This window comes from Centruroides sculpturatus, unplaced genomic scaffold, assembly GCF_000671375.1.
Source record: "Centruroides sculpturatus isolate CEXI.00-Female unplaced genomic scaffold, Cexi_2.0 scaffold1941, whole genome shotgun sequence".
NCBI lineage: Eukaryota > Metazoa > Arthropoda > Arachnida > Scorpiones > Buthidae > Centruroides > Centruroides sculpturatus.
Window position 1 is genome coordinate 70,463 of NW_019386249.1, and position 21,674 is coordinate 92,136.

The 21,674-nt window shown below is 36.6% G+C and overlaps 3 protein-coding genes across 3 annotated transcripts; all 3 read left to right on the forward strand.

The window, feature by feature from the left end:
• The first annotated feature begins 17,124 nt into the window (after nt 1-17,124).
• LOC111614268 lies at nt 17,125-19,763 on the forward strand. The gene is made up of 4 exons (XM_023355648.1): nt 17,125-17,367; nt 17,413-17,589; nt 17,693-18,004; nt 19,437-19,763. The coding sequence occupies exons 1-4, from the start codon at nt 17,125-17,127 to the stop codon at nt 19,761-19,763; spliced, it is 1,059 nt and encodes a 352-aa protein (XP_023211416.1).
• A 36-nt stretch (nt 19,764-19,799) lies between these two features.
• On the forward strand, nt 19,800-20,600 carry LOC111614269. The gene has a single exon (XM_023355649.1). The coding sequence runs from the start codon at nt 19,800-19,802 to the stop codon at nt 20,598-20,600; it is 801 nt and encodes a 266-aa protein (XP_023211417.1).
• Nucleotides 20,601-20,667: 67 nt separating this feature from the next.
• On the forward strand, nt 20,668-21,650 carry LOC111614270. The gene is made up of 2 exons (XM_023355650.1): nt 20,668-21,591; nt 21,642-21,650. Exons 1-2 carry the CDS (start codon nt 20,668-20,670, stop codon nt 21,648-21,650), a joined length of 933 nt encoding a protein of 310 aa, XP_023211418.1.
• The last annotated feature ends 24 nt before the right edge of the window (nt 21,651-21,674 follow it).

The following is a 21,674-nucleotide window of genomic DNA, read 5'->3' on the forward strand; positions in this document are numbered from 1 at the left end:
AATAGTGCTATAGGTTTGGATAAAATCCACCACAGCATGATTAAAAATATGTCAAACAATTCCGTTTTTAATTTCCTGCATCTATTTTAACAGAATATGGACAGAAAATACTTTTCCCGACTCTTGGAGATTATCAATTACTATTCCCATTCCCAAGCTAGGTAAAGACAGCAAGAATCCCTTGAATTACAGACTAATCTCTCTGACAAGTTGCCTGTGTAAACTCTTTGAGAGGATGGTAAACAGACACCGCATGTTCCTCCTAGAGGAAAAGAACTATTATTCACCACATCAGAGTGGATTTCGTAGGAACAGAAATACCACGGACAACTTAGTAAACCTTGAAACATCTATACGCGAAGCATTTGTTAGATGACAGCACTTAGTGTCTGTGTTTTTCGATATAAAGAAAATATATGATCGCTGTTAGCGATACCGGATACTCTGTGACCTGCACGAATTTGGGTTGTGGGGCAATTTGCTAATTTTTATAAAAAACTTCCTACAGATTTGAAGATTTAAGTCAGGATGGGCACAACTTTATCTAGGCTCTTCACACAACAAGAAGATGTCCATCAAGGCTCTATTCTGAGTGTGACTTTGTTTCTAATTAAAATCAATAGCATAGCTAACTGTCTTCTTCCCAGTTTGAAACACTCTCTGTATGTGGATGACTTTCAGATCTCCTGCTAGTCAAACAAGATGAGTATTATTGAGAGACAACTGCAAAGCTTCCTAAATTGCATAGAAAATTGGTCAAAGGCTAATGGTTTCAATTTTAACATAGAGAAGACCTCATGCACTTACTTTTGCCAAAGGCGTGGTTTGCATTTGGATCCCGAAATTTACCTAAATGGGGATAAAATTTCAATGGTGAATGAAGCTAAGATTTTGCGTGTTTGTTTCGATCAAAAACTGACATTTTTGCCACACTTGCGCAATTTGAAGAGTAGATGTTTAAAATCTTTAAATTTTTTAAAGGTTCTATGCTGCTCATCCTGGGGAGCAGACATGTTCTATGCTCAGGATTTATAGGGCTCTTGTCCGCTCTAAGCTGGACTGCGATTGCATTGTTTATGGCTCTGCGCGAGAATTTACTCTTCGGATGCTGGCTCCAATCCACCATCAAGCGCTGCGTTTGTGCACTGGTGCTTTTCGAACATCTCCGTTTGTATGTGGATGCTTATGAGCCTCCATTATCTGTCAGGAGAGAACAGTTGTCTTTTTCTTACTATATCAAACAGAAATCTGTGAATAGACTTTCATCTAATAATTCAGATACTCAGCTGAAAAGATTATTTGCAGCTCGGACGAGTTGTGTCCCTACATTCAATATCAGAATGCAGAATGTAAGCAGCACGATTGACCTGGATGCAAGCAACATCTCACATGTTGAGGTTAATAGCATTTCACCTTGGTCAACTCCAGTGATAGATGTTGATTTAAGCTTAAAGCAGTTCCCCAAAGAAACCACACTAGACTACATCTATAGCCAGCACTTCGCAGAAATTCAACATTGTGACAGGAATTTAATTTCTATATACTCCAATGGATCTAAATCAGATAATTATGTTGGCTTAGCCTTTGATTGCCAAAATGAAATTGTGGCAGAACAAATAGCACTGAATTCTTCCATTTTTTCTGCGGAGTTGCAGGCTATTTATTTAGCCCAAAAATACATAAATAGGAAAGGTCATTATTGCTGCGTGATTTACACTGGCTCAGTTAGTGCACTTCAGGCTTTGATCTCATATGAACCTAGTTCTTACTCCATAGTTATTAAAATTTGAAAACTAATTTGTCATCTCACTACGAGAGACTTTTTTGTAAAGTTTTGTTGGGTTCAGGCCATATGGGTATAAGAGGTAATGAAGAGGCTGACACAGCTGTTAAGTTGGCAAGTTTTTTAAAGCATACAATGCGTATTGAAGGAAGTTATTTGAAGCTAGTCATTAAAAAACGACTAGCATAGAGATGGCAAGTTATGTGGAATGCACAAATTTACAATAAACTATATGAGATCAAATCTTTGATAGAAAATTGGACACATAATAGGCAGTATTACAGGAGATCTGAGGTTGGCCTTACTCATTTGAGAATTGGACACACTCAACTGACTCATCAATATCTTTTGAAGGGCAATGATGAACCAGTATGTCAGTACTGCAACTGTACTGTGAGTGTTAAACACATACTTTGCAACTGCGTTGCTTTTGATCAAAGTCGTAGACAGCATTTTGGAAATGCAATGTTTAGAGAGATTTTGGGCCAGACGCCAAATCTGGACAATATCTATACATATTATTAACTTTCTGAAAATTAATAATATGTATAGAGTGATTTGATTACTTATTTATTTATTTACTTTTTTTACAGTTTTATTTATTTTGTTTATTGCTTATTTATATTGTTGTATATATTTGTTGTTGTTATTTATTTATTTATTTATGTCTTATGTATGTTGTGTGTGATGTTTAAAATTTTTACCATTTGTTTTGGCACAGCTTAGCCTACATGGATCTTGTGCCAAAAAACAAAAATCAACTAACCAACCTTTTTGATGAAAACTTCTTTAAAGTAGAATAAGCCTCACATTCGACAGATGATGGGTCAGAGATTATGTTTCTCAGAAAATTTAAAGTTAATTTAACAAAGCGTTTCCGGGGTAACTCAAGGCCCAATTCAGATCTAGTTGCATACGATGGAATCGACTTCTCAAGACCAAAAAGTCGACGAAAAAACATCAGTTTTATAGAGTCGATATTCACAAAACAAAAAGGCTTCCAAATGGGCAGACCATAAGACCAACTCGAAGTAAAAAGAGAGGAAGCAAGTTTCTTACACAAAGCGATGTGACTGTTTTTAATTTTTCTCAAGATTTGTACTGTAACATTTATTTTGAAAATGCTTTGCTTTTAACATAGGAAATGTAATTTTGGAACGAGCCAGTAGCAGAGAAAAGAATCCCGAAATATATAACTTCACTAGCTGTTGTGGCTTTTCCTGCGAGGATTTTGCAAGCAAACCCCATTTGTATTCAGTATTTTAACAACATAGTAATTATTATATAACACCTACTGCTGAGAATGATGATAATTGCCGATAATCAAACGAACTGTTTTCAATTTTATCAATTTTCTGGAACGTTTACAATCGTTCTATAATTGAATCAGTATGCAATAACAAATTTGAATTTAAAATTGTTCGAACATTCGGTTAAAAAATCAAAATATATAAAAATATTTATAACAATGTCTGAAATGTTATCAATTTAATTTATCTAAGTAATCAATGAAAATTAAACGTAGTTGAAAACTAAAAATTGTATCTAAAATAGTACAGTAGAAGCCATTCTTCTGGTTAAGCCTTAATACTCTCCCTCTCCCCCTGTGGGGACATTTCGAAAAATCTTTGCTTAGTGTGTGTTTAATGACATACCCTAACTCTGTACCAAATTTCACTTCTTTAGGTTCAGCAGTTTGCTCTGGGCGATAGTCAGTCACTCAGTCAGGGCAAGTAATTTTATATATTTAGATTACCAATACTGACTCCTTTACCATTTAAGAAAAACTTATCAGCTTTTCTCAACCTCTTACTATGTCTGAAAATCATTATTTTCGATTTGGATAAATTAATACTCAAACTCAAATTAGAGGAATAATTATATAACCTGTCCAATTTTTTTTGTAGATAAGTCGGGTGGTAAATAACACCACTGTATCATCAACAAATTGAACTAAATGGATTTTGTACTCTCCCAGAGAAATGGAATGTTTACTTAAATCATCAAAAACTTGTACCATGTCATTAACATAACAAATAAACAATATCAGACTTAAGGAATTGCCCTGAGGTAAACCTTTTTCTAATGAAAATGCATCTGTAGACCAGTGCTAGTGGAAATTTTTGCTTTCAATCCCAAAAATAAACATTGAATAATGTCAATAAACTTGTCAGATATTTCAAGCACTTTTAATTTAAATAACAAAATCTTCAAAACAACACTGTCAAAGGCTTTCTCATAGTCAATGAACGCTGCAAGTAAACATTTTCTTTTCTTTGATAGTTGTCTACAAATAATGGAGTGAAGAATCAGAATATTACTTAAAGTGCTCTTCTGAGGTTGGAAAGCAAATTGTGCAGGTTGAATCAAATTTCTCTCTCTTAGCCAAATACCCAATATATTTGCCAAAATGGAGGTAAATATCTTTTGAACTACAGGCAACAGCGATATTGGTCAAAAGTTAGCGGGCTCGTCTAGTGGACCTTTTTTATGGATAACTTTTATCTTTACTTCTAACCATGATTTCGGAATTTTAGCAGTGTCATAAACTTGATTGGTTCCTTACTTGGCCAAGTTATTTAAAGTATTCTTAGAGTAAACAAGTAAAGATGGTGAAACATTATTCACCTCGGGAGCAGAACGAATTCGCATCTTTTGAAGTGCTGTATTCATCTCTGTATCAGAGATAGGAAGATCTAAAATAGGATCAACAACAAAAGAAGCCATCAGTAGTGATAGAATTGGGGGTAAATTCGATGTATTTAAACTAAATAACTATTGATAATGAATAAACCAGTCAGTCAAGGAAATCTCTTGGTTTAGTATGCTCCTGACCCAACAAAAACGACCTATCCGATACGAAAAGGTCTTAGAGGCTCTAATCCCTGCCAACTGTAAAGCATAATTACAAAAATATTTCCTCTTTTTGGCCCTAATAAGTGAATTATATTGTCATTTTAAATTTAAAAAGGAAGCCACATCAGCCTGACTATTAGATCTGCAGAATTTGCCCAAGGCAATGTTCCTCGCTTGCTTCTAAATGTAACATGACCTATCAAACCAAGGGGGACGAATCCTCCTGTAAGGTTCAAAACCTTCAGTTAAGACATTTAGTCTTCTTGCTATAGAGCATAGCTTGGATAAAATAATACCATAGAAATCATCAACAGACACAGAATCAAAGTTTATATTCCGGAAACTCTGTGATACGGCGTCACCAAACAATTCTACTTTAGAATCATTCCAAACATAACGAGTCTTGGTGGGACAAAGCCCATCAACAAAGGAAAATCTGTTTCTGGTCGACAACTGTAATTCCACTGGAAAATGGTCTGAAGATGAGAGAGACCTAACACGAAGATGAGAGAGACTCTACCTTATGAACCAGATTTTGAGAAATGACAATAAAGTCTATAATCAAGCTACCAACTTTTGACAAAAAAGTTAGCTCACCTCGGAAATCTCCCATAGTATGTCCATTAAGGAGAATAAAATTGTGTTCAATCAACCAACGCAGAAACTCTCCTGGCCGTGTCGACCTTCAAATCCTTTGAACGTCTGAGATCAAAAATGTAGGGAGAGTCTACATTCAAATGTGAATCAATTCCTACACCAATATGGATGTTAAAATATCCCATTATCACAATTCCATGGTAGTACGAAGACCAAGGGTTCAAAATAGAAGAAAACAAGTCTAAACATAAGCCCTGTTGTCTCTGCGAGCCAGCATATACCACCAGCACCAGGATATTTCTAGGATCGAGAACCGAGTAAAGTGATAAGCCAATCACCATCAAATCAGGGTAAGTTACCAATAACTCGAAGTGCCCTCTAACTTCATCAAAAAAGAACAAAATACCACCATAGGGTCTACCCGGCCTCAATGGCTTTTCTGCTGGAATCATAAAATACCTCCAGTTTACTGCAAAAAAGTAAGCAAGAAAATCACCATTTACTGAAACTATTCAGGTTTCAACAAGGGCTAAACAAATTAAATATAGTCGTTTAATCATATAATCCAACAGAGAACACTTGGTGCTAAATTCACAACAATTCCAAAAAAATAACGATTCTGAATAACTACTCAAACCAAACTGGTCCGGGCACGATGAAGTTGAAAGTTTCTCCAAACTGACTCTCTTGCAGGGAGGAAAATTCAAAATAAAAAAAGAAACAGGCACCACTATTAAGCGATGGCCCGAAATAGAATATGTGAACTTCTTGTCATCTACATATAATACGTCATCCCACAAAAAAACACGACGACCAGCTTCCCAGTATTCTTTTAAAAAAGTAACCAGGTTTTTACGGCGAACACGGGAATTAAACAATAGATCTGGTGCCAACCTAAATTTCACCGGTCTTATCCTGCCCTCTTGTTGAGTTTTCATCCGAAATTTTTGCAATAAATAATTTTGACATTTCCAGGACGACAACTGGATGCTATAGAATTCCAGAATTTTACCTCTCAAATGGGAAACACCAACAATATTATGCCCCGACAGATCAATCACCTCCAATTCCTTAGAAAATAAATTAACAATATAATCCCGCAAATCCAACTTGAGCAGAATATTATTATGAGAGTCGAATTTAGGGAATAAATTGTTAAATAAATTTTTTGTTGAGGGAGGAAAAGTTTAAAAAAATAACTTCAACCCGATATAAAAAAAAAGAACATAAAAATCTTTTCCCACGAACTTAGTTCCTTGTCAAGTATGATACATCGAATGTGTCACCCGAAATCTCGAAAAAGACTATTGGTCAGTGGTGAAAAAACAGTCCTAATAAGGCAGTGGAAAAAACCCAACGAGACCCCCTTTATAAAAGGGAGGGGTCGATACGTAAGAGTCAGTCTCTGGAAATTGGTGCACTGTGCAATTTACATGAACGGATTAGCCGCTACCCGGAACTAATCTAATCGCCGCTGTTTGGAAGGACTACGCCCAACAACATTCGAAAGAACTTTGTGCAACTGGGAAAAGCATTTCAACGTTCGAAAGAACTTTGTGAAGTCACTAATCGACGATTCAAACCAAGGTATTTATCCTTGCGCGAAATTCATGTGAGCTCTCTCTCTCTCAGGAATACGGGTAACCGGGCAAAAATAGATATGTTCATTGAACCGATTGTATATAGCTATTGTGATTGTATATAGTATGCACAATAAACGGGCATTATGTATAGATTATGTAGAGTGTACTCCCTCTGATTCTCTCGTTACGCCTCCATCCCAGAACTAAAAGTCCACAAACGCGACCGTTTGCGTAACAAAATAAACGGCCAATAAATCTTTTCTGTGTCCGTTAAGGGGCACAGTGGTGTCATCCTGACAGGGCGCCAAAGAGGTGCCGACCCTGCGGTCACACTATGGTTAAACTCTCTAAAACGGGTAACCGAGTAGGCTGCAGTTTTATCGCATACTGCCGTGAAGAGATATTGACTATGGAACAATATTGACTTGGTGAAAATTGCTCAAATTTCCAAGCCGAATTGTTCGCCATTCAAATGGCTGTTGCTTGGTGCAAGCACAATTATACAAACAAAAGGATTTCTGTTAATACTGATTGTTCTTCTGCCATAGCTCTGCTAAAAACCAGAAACTATCATCCGATTACAAATCATATACAAGATATCATAAGTATATCCTCTTGTCATTTCGCTATAAACGTGATTTGAGGACATCAAAAGCACTATGGAAATGAACTGGCAGACGAACTTGCAAAAGAGGCTTCTTATAAGGAGGACTTACCTGTATCTTACAAAAGAATTAGTATACAAACAATTAAAACTATCCTGTGGAAAGAAGTAATTCATGCATGGCAGCTTCAATGGAATAATATTAATAATAAAACACATGAATATATTACAGATATTACAAATTTCCTTAGTAATAAATGGTACAAGCCTACCCACCAACTCACACAAATATTAACAAATCATGGGAGAATTTATTCATACCTTTCAAGATTCAAGGGCACATCAAACTCAAGATGTCTTATATGTGATTGCAACGACAGCAGCGATCATTATATTTATACATGCCCTATGCTAGAAAATGAAAGATTGATTTTAAAACTGTTACTTGAGTCTCATGATCTCCATTGGCCACCTCCCACCTTAGAACGTCTCTTTGATCACAAAGATACCTTCGATGCCTTTGTACAACTCGTTAACATGTATTTTGTAAGGACCAGTGTACCAGCTTATTCTGGCCATTAATGGCCAACTGTTGGTTAGTAAAAATATAAATTACCCTAATATAATTATTTCGTGATTGTACTTGTAGTCTGCATTTTCTTTTGGAAGGTTTAGCATTGATACCATGGGTTCTCTATCGGCGTTTTGTCTATTTTATTTCTTTTATTATTATATATTTTACATGTTTTGTTGTATTCTCGTTAACACACTTACCCTAGTTATACTTATGTGCCCTACTCTTTTTATAATACTTGATTGGCCGTACTTGTGAAATATTTGCTTAAGGAATCTGGTTTTGACTTTGTATTACTATGCCCAAAAATATGTCACGTCATTGACGAAAGACTTCAATAAACAACCAACGTATGTGATCATAGGACATCATAGATGCTGTACAACTGTGTTGAAACTCTATACAGTGTCCTTCATCGATAGGTCTAATGCACTGGTTCTTCCCTAAATAATATATGATGTTATGTATTTGTGCTCAGAAATGTGTCTCATCAATGATAAGAGACTTCAATAAATAATCAAAGTATCCATACATTGAACGTCATAGATGATGTACAACTGTGTTGAAACCTTATTTAGCGTCTTCCTTCGGCTGGTCTACTGTTCTGGCTGGACTACTACTCTGGTATAATTCCACAAACGTTGTGCAACAGTGATATTCGAGAAGAATTTGTCTGCTACATATGTGAATTAAGTGCATCTACTGGCATTGTGATTCTGTATCGGCGTTTGCTTCTCATGCATACATAAGAGGCAAATTTTGTGGATAACAGTGGTGTGCCTGGAGCTGTACCATGGCAATAAGAATCACACAAGATATACCTGGAGCTATGCTAGCAGCAAGATTTATAAGGAAGAGCAAAGGCGTTGGACAACTAATTCTGGAAAATCGTTGACAGAGGACTATATTCTAATAAGATCTGTATAAGTCTCCTGGTCTGGATTGTGCAGGAGTTTCACTTCAGCAGAAAAAAAAAAAAAAAAAAAAAAAACTTTTATCTAGACTGACTCTACTACTGCGTCTTTATTAGGGAGTGGAAAAGAGAAAACCTCTGCTGAAACAGAATTGCCGCGTAAGATAACAAAACATATGTTCCTCGTGTAACTATATAATGTTATGACTCTGTCACATTTCCAGCAACTTTTATGTTTTAAATTTATTTTTATCTATTTATACTTATTAATGTTTTGCACGCGTGTATAACCTCATATATATAATTGTACACGCGTTAATTAATTTTATTTACGTTAATAATTAGTTATCGAAATCTTCAGTGTAAACTATGTAATTTCCTGTATATACCCGGTAATACTTAGTGGCACTGGGATATGCCATATGGCATATTGATCAATAAATATCTGTATCTGTATCTGTATCTGTATGGTTAAACAACATTAAATTGGTTCTGTTTGAAGCATTAACTTGTCTATCGTAGGCAAAGGAATGTAACTCACCAATGTCATCCAAAGGTAACTGATGTTGCTGTTCCAGTTTATCTAGTCACGAACATACTTTAGAAAAGTCAGTTTCCAATTTTCTTACCAAGGACAAAGTTGACTGGTTGGCCATTTCCAAATTGGCGAGCCTATCTTCGATACACTTCAACTGCATCATTACTATATTTAAAGTCGTCTCCAAATATTGCCGTAAGGTTAACAATTCTTCTCTGTCTGAGTCTGGAGGAGATTGCCGCTTAAAATAATGTTCTAACTTTGGATATTTTACACCCGGATCACTCGGTGAATGATGATGTTTAGTTCCTTTCTTCTTGGGTGTGCTTTAATGCTTCTGGAGGAGTACGTGGAAACATTTTAAAAAAAATAGAACTAATGACACAGAATAATACAATTGAGCAAAAAACGTACGAACTTAGGTAGCAAATAAATAAAAGACTCAGTAATTTACAATAAAAAAATGTGTTAACAAAATCTCCAACAAAAAGTCACCAGCAGCTGAGGTACCCCTGTAAACTTCTCGTAATATTTACATTAGATAAAATTTTGTTGGGATGATGTAAGTACATGTGTTGTTCTAAATTATTTCTTTGTTTAAAAGTATTTTGACAATAATTGCAGTTGTACGGCCTTTGACATAAATGCATTTTCATGTGCGATGTTAAGTTGCCCTTTTGATGAAAAGTGTTCGGGCACAAATTACATTGAAACCCGTGTGAATTCTCATGTGGTTTTCTAACTGGCTTTTGCATAAAAATTTTTTGCCACATTCCCTGCATTTTAAAATAATTTGTTGAATAAAAATAAATAATTAGTCACAAACTTAAACAAAAATTATTCACGATAATATAAATTATTGTTATATATTATAATATGTTTATATTTTTACAATCTGTTTTCTATCTTCAATATAAAATTAAAATTCAAAGTTTATGTTATATTGTAAACTGTTAATAAAGCAGTTTGGGAAATTAAAAATGTGTTATACAGGTAAAGTAAAAGATTTTACTTACCATTATGATTTTACTAATTTAATTTAATTATTAAATTCAGATTTCTGATTGAAAGTCGAAACAGGAGACAACAATGAAACAAAATAATGTAATAAATTGATTGTTTTGTTTTGGTAGCATTGAGCATGCTTAATTGTGCATATCTCTGAAACTATTAATAATTTAAAAAAAACGATATAACGGAACCTGTTTATAGCGGAACATCTAACGCGGAAACGGAAAAGAAAATTGGTGTGTATAACGAAAAAATCTCTATCTTTATTCGATTTAACACAAATTTACGAAAATTTTTGAAGCTTTGCGTGTATAAATCATAAAAATATCTAAAAATACACATAACCATTACAGAATAGCAAAATACTACTACTGCATTTTATAAAAATTAATAGAAAATCTTTATTATGTTTCATGATATATTTTTTTTTTTTTTACTGGAATCGGAAGTAACTGAAAACGAAGAAATTCGAACTACCAACACACTTCCCCCCTCGATGTGGGTTCCTGTCCTTGGTGAGGGGACCTCCCAGAGATGGTTCAGTAACTTTTTTCACCATCCGTGGGATCTGAACGCCCACCCACGTGTTTGCCGTGCGTGGTGTCTCGTAAGCAAGAAAAGGGGGATCCTGGTAGTTGAGGGGCAACATAACGTCCCCAACACACTGCTTTGGCCCCTGCTTTGGATAAACAGGAGGCTCAAATCAGGCTCTGTTTGAGTCAATTGGCTGGTCATTGAGTCATTTTTGTCCTCAGCCTGGAGTCAACTGACTGATGCAGACTGGGCAGACACGTCCCTGCTTGACAGTTTTGTCTTGTCAGTCCAGATGTGCTTTTCTTGACTGCACTGTGAGGGTATAGCTCCTGGGAAACCCTGGTCTATGGGAGTCTCCCATGTGACGGCATCCCCTTGTTGGGCCTCATGGTGGGTGGGGTCACCAGGAGCTGAACTGTTAATATGACGATTTTAGTCTCTGTAATTCAAAATTATTCTTGGTAGACCAATCTCACAGCAATCGTATTGGCAAATTAAGTTTTAACTTAATTTGCCAATACGATTGCTGTGAGATTGGTCTACCAAGAATTTATTGGCAAATTAAGTTAAAACTTAATTTGCCAATACGATTGCTGTGAGATTGGTCTACCAAGAATAATTTTGGATTACAGAGACTAAAATCGTCATATTAACAGATNATACGATTGCTGTGAGATTGGTCTACCAAGAATTTATTGGCAAATTAAGTTAAAACTTAATTTGCCAATACGATTGCTGTGAGATTGGTCTACCAAGAATAATTTTGGATTACAGAGACTAAAATCGTCATATTAACTAATATACAGCAAAGCATTTATATATATTTTAGCTGAACTGTTATTATTAAATATGGATTCACTAAAATATAAAACATGTACTGATGCATTACCACCAAGGGATGCCATTTCTTCCGATCAACCAGCATATCTTATTGTTCATGCTATGGGACAAACAACTCTATCTAAACGTTCTCCCTTTTTGATTCAAAAATTGTTTGAATCGACCATTGGGAATCTTAAAAAAATTCAAAAACTGAGGTCAGGAGATCTACTTGTAGAAGCAGCTTTCCCTCAACAGTCAGCAAAGCTACTCAAAATGAAGTGTCTAGGAGAAATAATGGTAACCATCACACCACATACAAATTTGAACTCGTCACGTGGTGTGATATCTGAAACTGATCTGATGTCTGAGGATGAATCAGATATTCAGATTGATCTCTCAGACCAAGATGTTACTGCTGTTAGACGAATTTTGATTCGTCGTGATGGCAAGTTGATACCAACAAAACACCTTATATTGACTTTCAACAAACCATCATTGCTATCTTCTGTTGCGGCAGGATATCTCCGTTGCCCAGTTTGCCCATACATTCCAAATCCGCTACGTTGCTTTAAATGTCAGCGGTTTGGACACTCGCAAATATCATGCAGATGAAAAAAAGCATGCGCACAGTGTGGAAATGAAGACCACGAGAGTACTGAATGCACAAGTTCTCCATGCTGTGTGAACAGCAAAGATGACCATCCTGCCTATTCTCGAAAATGCACTGCATGGCAGAGAGAGAAATTCAGCGATTGAAGATTGTTAATAATATATCTTATTCAGAGGCACGTCGCATTTTTACTTTAAGTGCACCAGTGAAACAGAAGACATTTGCTGCTGTTCTGAAATCCACAAAGACATGTGGAGTTCAGACAGACATTTCTGTTTCACCAAATGAATCTATGACTTGCCATGAAAAATATCTGCTGATACCATCTACCAAAGCAACAGAGAAAGAGAATAACAAAGCAAAACCACTTATACCTAAAACAGGGGTAACAACTAGGAATGTGGGTTCCAAAAAAGCCAGTAAGAACTCACTTAATAAACAAAGGGTAAAAGCAGCCCTCTCTAAATCAAAAAAATCTGAGACGCAGTCTATGAGTGAGTTCTCCGACTTCTCTGATGAAGAGAATAATAAGGGGGTGACACCACCAACATCATTTCCAAAAGAAAAACACCCTGTAAAATTAAAGAGGGATAACCTTGCTAAAAATGCTGCCTCAAATACATAATGGATTATAAAATAATCCAATGGAACTGTCGTGGTTTCTGCAACAACTTCTCTGATGTTAAACACTTGACATCATCTACCTCATCTCTCTGTGTGGCACTCCAGAAAACAAATCTAAAACTTGGAGAAAAAATTCTTTAAAAGGTTTCAATCTCTACCGCAAGGATGATGATAGCCACAACTGTGCCAGTGGAGGTGTGGCTATTCTGGTGTCAAATCGCATTCCATCTTTACCGGTACAAATAACAACAGAGCTGCAAGCTGTGGCAGTCAGAATTTCTATTGAAGTAACTGTCACACTTTGTTCTATATAGTTGCCACCAGATGTCAGAGTCAATGAGGATGAATTGGATACACTAGTTGAACAGCTGCCAACTCCATTCCTTTTACTCGGTGATTTCAATGGTCACAATCCTATGTGGGGCAGTCCTGACATTAACCGTCAAGGCCCCTGCCTTGACGGTTAATGTCGGATTTGAAAGATTTATTGGCAATCACCAACTGTATTTATTTAATACAGGAGAAGTGAGATACTTCCATGCTCCAACGAGAACATTTACAGCCATTGATTTAACTTTAGCAAGTCCAAACCTGTTTTTAGCATTTACATGGGAGGTTGGATGTAATCCACTCTCTAGCAACCACTTCCCAATATTTCTAAAATACCGAGGCAGAGAAAGCTGTGAAACAGCCCGTCTACCACGCTGGAAACTTGAAACGGCAGATTGGCCTGCATTCTTCTCTATGGCTGAGATCTCCGAGGAAATGGTCAATACTGCTGATATCAATGATGCAGTTGAAGTTGTCACTTCCAGTATTATTCAGGCAGCTGAGAAAACAATGGGAAAGACATCAACAAGATACCCGAAGCATCCGAAACCATGGTGGGACCAGAAATACGAGGCAGCATTTAAAGCACAAAAGAAAGCATGAGGGACTTTTAGAAGATACTCCACTGCTAGAAATTTAGTTGCTTTTCGAAAAGCAAAGGCAAATGCCAGAAGAATAAGAAGGCAAAGCCAAAGGGATTCTTTGAGGAAGTATGTTTCTAGCATAATATCTTCCACCAGCTCAAAAGCAGTCTGGGATAAAATCCATAAAATTAATAGGAAATATGCTTTTCACTCTCTGTCCATGCTGGAAAATAATGGCACAATAATCAGCGACATACAGGGTATTGCTGACTTATTAGGAGAAACATTTTCTGCTTCATCCAGCTATATTATGTATTCAAGGAATTTTTAGGTTTATAAAGCACAAAGTGAAAAACAACATTTAAAATTTTACTCCTCATCTAATGAGGAATATAATGTGCCATTCACTAAAATTGAATTACATACAGCGATCTCTCGCTCTGGGAATACTGCTGTAGGCTCGGATAAAATCCACTACAGCATGATTAAAAATCTTTTGAACAATTCCCTTTCTAATCTTTTGCATCTGTTTCACAGAATATGGACAGAACATACTTTTCCTGATTCTTGGAGGCTATATATCATTATTCCCATTCCCAAACCAGGTAAAGACCACAAGAATCCCTCCAATTATAGACAAATCTCTCTGACAAGTTGTCTGTGTAAACTCTTTGAGAGGATGGTAAACAGTTGCCTGATGTTCCTACTAGAGGAAAAGAAATATTTTTCACCACATCAGAGTGGATTCCGTAGGAACAGAAGTACCACTGATAACTTAGTAAACGTTGAAACATCTATATGTGAAGCGTTTGTTAGATGACAGCACTTAGTGTCTGTGTTTTTCAATATAGAGAAGCCCTATGATCGCTGTTGGCGATACGGGATACTCTGTGATCTGTATGAATTCGGTTTGAGGGGTAATTTGCCAATTTTTATAAAAAACTTCTTACAGAATCGAAGATTCTATGTCAGGATGGGCAACACATTATCTAGGCTCTTCACCCAAGAAGAAGGTGTCCCTCAAGGCTCTATTTTGAGTGTGACTCTGTTCCTAATTAAAATTAATAGCATAGCTAACTGCCTCCCTCCCAGTGTGAAACACTCTTTGTATGTGGATGACTTTCAGATTTCCTGCCAGTCTAGCAACATGAGTTTTATCCAGAGACAACTGCAAATTTCCCTAAATCGCATAGACCATTAGTCCAAGACCAATGGTTTTAGTTTTAACACGGAGAAGACCTTGTGCATCCACTTTTGCCGAAGGCATGGTTTACACTTGGATCCTGAAATTTATTTAAATGGGATCAAAATCCCAATGGTGAATGAGGCAAAATTTTTGGGTGTTTTGTTCGATCATAAACTGACGTTTTTTCCACACTTGCGCAATTTGAAGAGTAGATGTCTAAAATCTTTGAAACTTTTAAACGTACTGTGCTGCTCATCCTGGGGAGCAGACAAATGTTCTATGCTCAGGATTTATAGGGCCCTTGTCCGCTCTAAGCTGGACTACGGATGCATTGTTTATGGCTCTGCGCGAGAATCTACTCTTCGGATGCTGGATCCAATCCATCATCAAGCTCTGCATTTGTGCACTGGTGCCTTTCGCACCTCTCCTGTACAAAGTCTGTACGTGGATGCTTATGAGCCTCCACTATCACTTAGGAGAGAACAGTTGTGTCTCTATTATTACATTAAACAGAAATCTCAAGCTAAACCATCAGTTGACTGTACGGTATCAGATATGCAACTGATAACATTATTTGTAGCTCGCCCAAGCTCTGTCCGTACATTCAACATAAGAATGGAGAATGTAAGCAGCACGATTGACCTGAATACAAGCAACATTTCACAGGCTCAGGTTGCTTGTATACTACCTTGGTCAATTCCTGAGATAAATGTTGACTATAGCTTAAAGCAGTTTCCTAAGAAATCGACTCCAGACTCTATCTACATACAGCACTTTGCAGAAATTCAATACCAAGACAAGAATTTAATTTCTATTTATACTGACGGTTTTAAATCGGATGAATATGTCAGCTTTTGTTTGCCAGGATGAAATCTTGGCAGAACAAATTGAATCGAATTCATCTATCCTTACTGCAGAGCTGCAGGCTATTTATCTAGCTTTAAAGTATGTATTCAGAAAAGGTCATCGTTGTTGCGTGAATTACACTGACTCAGTTAGTTCCCTTCAGGCTTTGATTTCATGTGAACCTAGTTTCCACTCCATAGTGATTAAAATTTGTAAATTGTTTTGCCATCTTCTTGCAAGGAATTTCTCTGTAAAATTTTGTTGGGTCCCAGGCCATGTAGGTATAAGAGGAAATGAAGTAGCTGATGCAGCTGCAAAGTCAGCTAGTTTTTCACAGCATACAATGCATATTGAAGGAGGCGATTTGAAGCTAGTCGTTAAGAAACGACTAGCGGAGAAATGGCAAAATATGTGGAATGCACAAGTCCACAATAAACTACATTAGATCAAACCTATGATAGAAAATTGGACACATAATAAATATTACGACAGGAGTTCTGAGGTTATTTTTACTCGTCTGAGTAAAAATACCTGAGGATTGGACATACTCGGTTGACTCATCAATACCTTCTGAAGGATGAAGAGCAACCAGTATGCCAGTATTGCAACTGCTCTCTAAGTGTTAAACACATACTGCTCGATTGCTCTGCCTTTGAGAGCAGTCGTAGAGAGCATATTGGAAATGCAAGTTTTAAAGAGATTCTGGGCCAGAGACCAAATCATTATAATGTATTGGACTTTTTAAAAGTTATTAATTTGTATAAAGAAATTTAATTAACTATTTATTTATATATTTATTTCATTTTTGCGTGTTGTTGTCTTTTTGTACTTACTATGTGTATATTTATTTTCGTTGTCATTGTTTATTTATTTAGTTATTATTGCCATATGTTAGTTATTTATTATGTTTAAAATTTTTTAACCATTTGCCTTGGCGCAGCATAGCCTATACGGCTATTGTGCCAAAAAACAAAAACTAACCAACCAACCAACCTTAATACAAAAACTGTTTGAATCGACTATTGGACATTTGATAACAATACAAAAATTGAGATCAGGCGATTTACTCATAGAAACAGTTTCACCACAACAGTCAGCAAAACTATTAACAACAAAGACACTGGGAGACATGGAAGTGACTGTTACACCACACGGAAGTTTAAACACATCTTGTGGTGTGATATCTGAGGTTGATCTGAAGTCTGAAGAAGAGTCGGATATTCAGATTGGACTTTCAGACCAAGGTGTCACTGCTGTTCGACGTTTCTCCATTCGTCAAGATGGCAAGTTGATACCAACGAAACATCTTATTCTCACGTTTAACAAGCCGACATTGCCATGTTTCATTACTGCAGGATATCTGCGCTGTCCAGTTTGTCCATAGATTCCAAACCTATTAAGTTGTTTCAAATGCCAGCAGTTTGGACATTCCCAAACATCCTGTCGAGGCAAAAGTTTATGTGCACAGTGTGGAGTTGAAGACCACCAGAATACTGAGTGTTCAACCACTCCATGCTGCGTCAACTGCAAAGATGCTCATCCTGCCTACTCTCGAAAATGCCCCACGTGGCAAAAAGAGAAAGAGATTCAGCGGGTAAAAATGGTGAAAAATATACCTTACGCATAGGCACGATGCATGGTCACTTTAAATGCATCAGTGAAACAGAAGACATTTGCTGCTGTTCTGAAATCCACAGACATGTGGAGTTCAGACAGACATTTCTGTTTCACCAGATGAATCTCTAACTCGCCATGAAAAATGTTTGCTTATACCATCTACCCAAACAGCAGAAAAGTACAGCAAGAAAACCAAAACACCTAAAACAGGGGTAATAACAAGAAACGTGGGTTCTAAGAAGGCTGCTAAGAACCCGCTCAACAAACAAAAATTAAAAGCAGCCATCTCCAAATCTAAGAGAGCAGAGGCTCAGTCTATGAGTGAGTTTTCTGACGAGGAGACTAATAATAAGGGGACACCACCAACTTCACCTCCAAAAGGCAAATCAGCTGTAAAACTAAACAGGGATACCTTCATGAAGAATGCTGCCTCAAACACACAATGGATTATAAAATAATCCAATGGAATTGTCGTGGTTTTCGCATTAACTTCTCTGACATTAAACACTTGACATCATCTACCTCATCTTTTTGCGTGGCACTCCAGGAAACCCATCTGAAACCTGGAGAAAGAATTACTTTAAAAAGATTCAATCTCTACTGCAAGGAAGATGATAGCCACAACCGTGCCAGTGGCGGTGTGGCTATTCTGGTTTCAAATCGCATTCCATACCTACCGGTACAAATAACAACAGAGCTGCAAGCTGTGGCAGTCAAAATTTCAATTTGCGTAACTGTCACAGTTTGTTCTATATACTTGCCACCAGACGTCAGAGTCAATGAGAATGAACTGGATGCCTTGGTTGAACAGCTGCCAACACCATTCCTTTTACTTGGTGATTTTAATGGCCACAATCCTATGTGGGGCAGTGTTGACATGAATCGTTGAGGCAGAGCCATTGAGAGATTTATAGGTAATTATTAACTGCATCTATTTAATACTGGAGAAGTGACATACTACCATGCCCCATCAAGAACGTTCACTGCCATTGATCTATCATTAGCAACTTTGAATCTGTTTTCAGCATTTACATGGGAGGTTGGATGTAATCCACTCTCTGGTTACTACTTCCCAATATTTCTAAAATACCGAGGCAGAGACAGCTGTGAAACAGCTCCTCCACCACGCTGAAAACTGGAAACGGCAGATTGGCTTGCATTTTTTTCTTTGGCTAACATCACTGAGGAAATGGACAATACTGTTGACATCAATGATGCAGTTGTAGTTGTCAGTTTGTGTATTATTTAGGCAGCTGAGAAAACATTTGTCTGACAGTTTTTGAATTATGAAGATTCTAATATCACGTTCGATTTCAACATTGCATATTATTCCATTTATTCCATTAAATTCTAAATTCTAATTGGGGAGGCTTATTTTTACTAGATAATATAAAGTGCTATATATTTTTGGAATCGGCGTTTCATAACAATTCTTTTGATGCTAATTTTCATAAAATTGGATAAGTATATAATCGGTTATTCGTATGTTTTTCCTTATATTTCCCTTCTTTTCAAATTGCTATTTACAAATTATATTATATTATTATTGTGGTTATACTTTATAATTATATATATATATACTTATTTCTCTCTATATATTGTATTTCTATTTGATTATTTATTTATGAATTTGCCGTAATGAATTCTGATAATATGGTATCTAGCTGTATAGAAGCATTTTACAAGAATGCACACAATATATTAGATAAGATTAAAACATATATTTCTGAAAATCCAAACGGAAAACTCCATACTGGCGCACACATGCAATATATAACAGACCAATTTCTTGCTGTTATAAAGTTAGTGGAAAATACTTTTCAGCATCTTGAACTTCCAGAAATTTTAGAAAAAAGACTTGCCTCTTTGGCCAAGAAGGAGGATGTCATGCAAAATTCCAACCTTGAAAGGATTCTTGCTACACAGAAAGCTCTTTTTGAGAGACTAGATAAAATTGAAAATAATACAAGGCGCTTTATTACGGTTGAAGAATTTTCAGAGGCTCAGAAGACAACATTGGATAGATTGAAAGAAATTCAGGATGAAACATCCCGATTTGCCTCCCCTGAGGGTTTTATTGACACACAGAAAGTTGTCCTTGAGAAACTGGACAAAATTGAAGATAAAACATTTCAATATATTTCTTCCTGATCACTTTATAGTACGATTGTAAAGACTGGTGGAAATATGGGCAATAGCAACATTTCTCACAAAACAAATTCATCGAAAGAGATATTACTTGTTTACAGTAAGGACAAGGCTAACAACAATAGTGAAGTTGTCCGAAAACTAATGAATATCAAGATAAAACCCTCCAATATGCACATAGGTATAGAAAAACTTAGGAAAGTTCGTGGTGGGGGACTGGCCATAGAATTGGGAACTAATAGGGATGTAACAGTCTTGGAAAAGACCATAGAAGAACAGATACCAGAGCTAGTAACTCGAAGACCCAAAAAAAGATGGCCACACGTTGCTATTTATTCTGTTCACAACGAAATAACGAAGAAAGACCTTCCTAAATTGATATATCAGCAGAACCATATAATATATGAAAATTTATCTGAGGAAGAATTTATCCGGCAATTTAGATCCAAATTTGTTTTAGGGAAAAAGAACGCTACATATATAAACTGGATAGTGGAAACATCGCCATATGTCAGAAAACTCCTCTTAAATATGGAAAAAGTTAATGTTGAATGGTCACGCTGCAGAATCGTTGATTTCCATCCGATTCTGCAGTGTTTCAAGTGCTGTGGATATCACCATTCGGCTAGAGATTGCTCGCAATCGGCATATATTTGTAGTCATTGCGCGGGGAATCATTCTTTCAACGAATGTCCAAACTTAGAGAATGAACCAAAATGCTGCAACTGTTTGCGTAACAATATACATAACAACCAACACAATGCACGGGATGGCTTTTGTCCTGTTAAACAGCGTATTAAAAATTTTATTGTTTCTAGAACTGAATATGGAACCGAATAACTATAATAAAATACGTTTTTTGCAGATAAATGTAGGGAGGAGCATTTCTGCTACCTCACTTTTAAGTATGAATATTAATAATTATGATATTGTGTTGGTTCAAGAACCATATTGCCTCAGGAATACTCCAGCGTGTCTTCCAACTTATTGTCCAGCCCTTCAAGGGACTGATCTGTATCCGTGGGCCATATCCTTAGTACCAAATAGACATATATCAGTTATGCATCACATTGCTTTCAGTAACCAATATATGATTACTTTAGAAGTATTGTTGACGGAAATTCATCTTATTGTGGTAAACACTTATTTTCCTGGCGATGCTGACTCTGAGGAGTACATTAGCAGTCTTCAGAGAATTGTTGATTCATTTCGGGACTCACACATTCTAATTGCTGGTGATTTGAACGCGCACTCACCCGCTTGGGGTGGCGAAGTCTTTGACCGACGAGGAGGTTTACTTGAGGAATTTTTTATGCATAATGATCTTTTAGTTATAAATAATCCTCTATCTCCACCGACTTTCACCTCTCATAGGGGTGAGAGTTGGATTGATGTCACGGTTGGATGCAGTAGAACTTACACAAAAATTAATAATTGGAGAGTCCTTTCTGAGGACATTCTTACAGAGCATGCTCTGATCTCTTTTGATCTGTTCAATTCTGTTGACGGGCAAACTCCTGCATATGCTCCACCTTTGAAATATGCCCTAAATCGTGCAGATTGGCTGGGATTAAAGGATTATCTGGAAACACACTTGATATCCTATTATTCCGAGAGTCCTATCGATGCTAGACAACAAATAGACACTAATATTGCAACAATAACACACACATGTGATTTATATATTCCTAAAAAGACACCACGCAAAAGACGTGTACCATGGTGGACTAATGAGCTTGAAAATCTCCGTCGAACCACTCGACATTTAAGAAGAACCTATCAAAGATGCAGGAACAATCGCATGCGTAACATGCATAGAACTGCATATCTAGCAAGCCAACGACTTTACAAGCACGCCATTAAGACTGAGAAATTACGCAGCTGGCGTGAATTCTGTACTGAGACCTCTAAAAA

Coding starts and splice junctions, on each gene's coding strand:
- LOC111614268 (XM_023355648.1), top strand. CDS start 17,125: ATGGAAGTGACTGTTACACCACACGGAAGTTTAAACACATCTTGTGGT. Junction 17,368..17,412: donor CAGGATATCTGCGCTGTCCA/GTTTGTCCATAG, acceptor TTCAAATGCCAG/CAGTTTGGACATTCCCAAAC. Junction 18,005..19,436: donor CTCCAAAAGGCAAATCAGCT/GTAAAACTAAAC, acceptor AATACTTTTCAG/CATCTTGAACTTCCAGAAAT.
- LOC111614269 (XM_023355649.1), top strand. CDS start 19,800: ATGGGCAATAGCAACATTTCTCACAAAACAAATTCATCGAAAGAGATA.
- LOC111614270 (XM_023355650.1), top strand. CDS start 20,668: ATGAATATTAATAATTATGATATTGTGTTGGTTCAAGAACCATATTGC.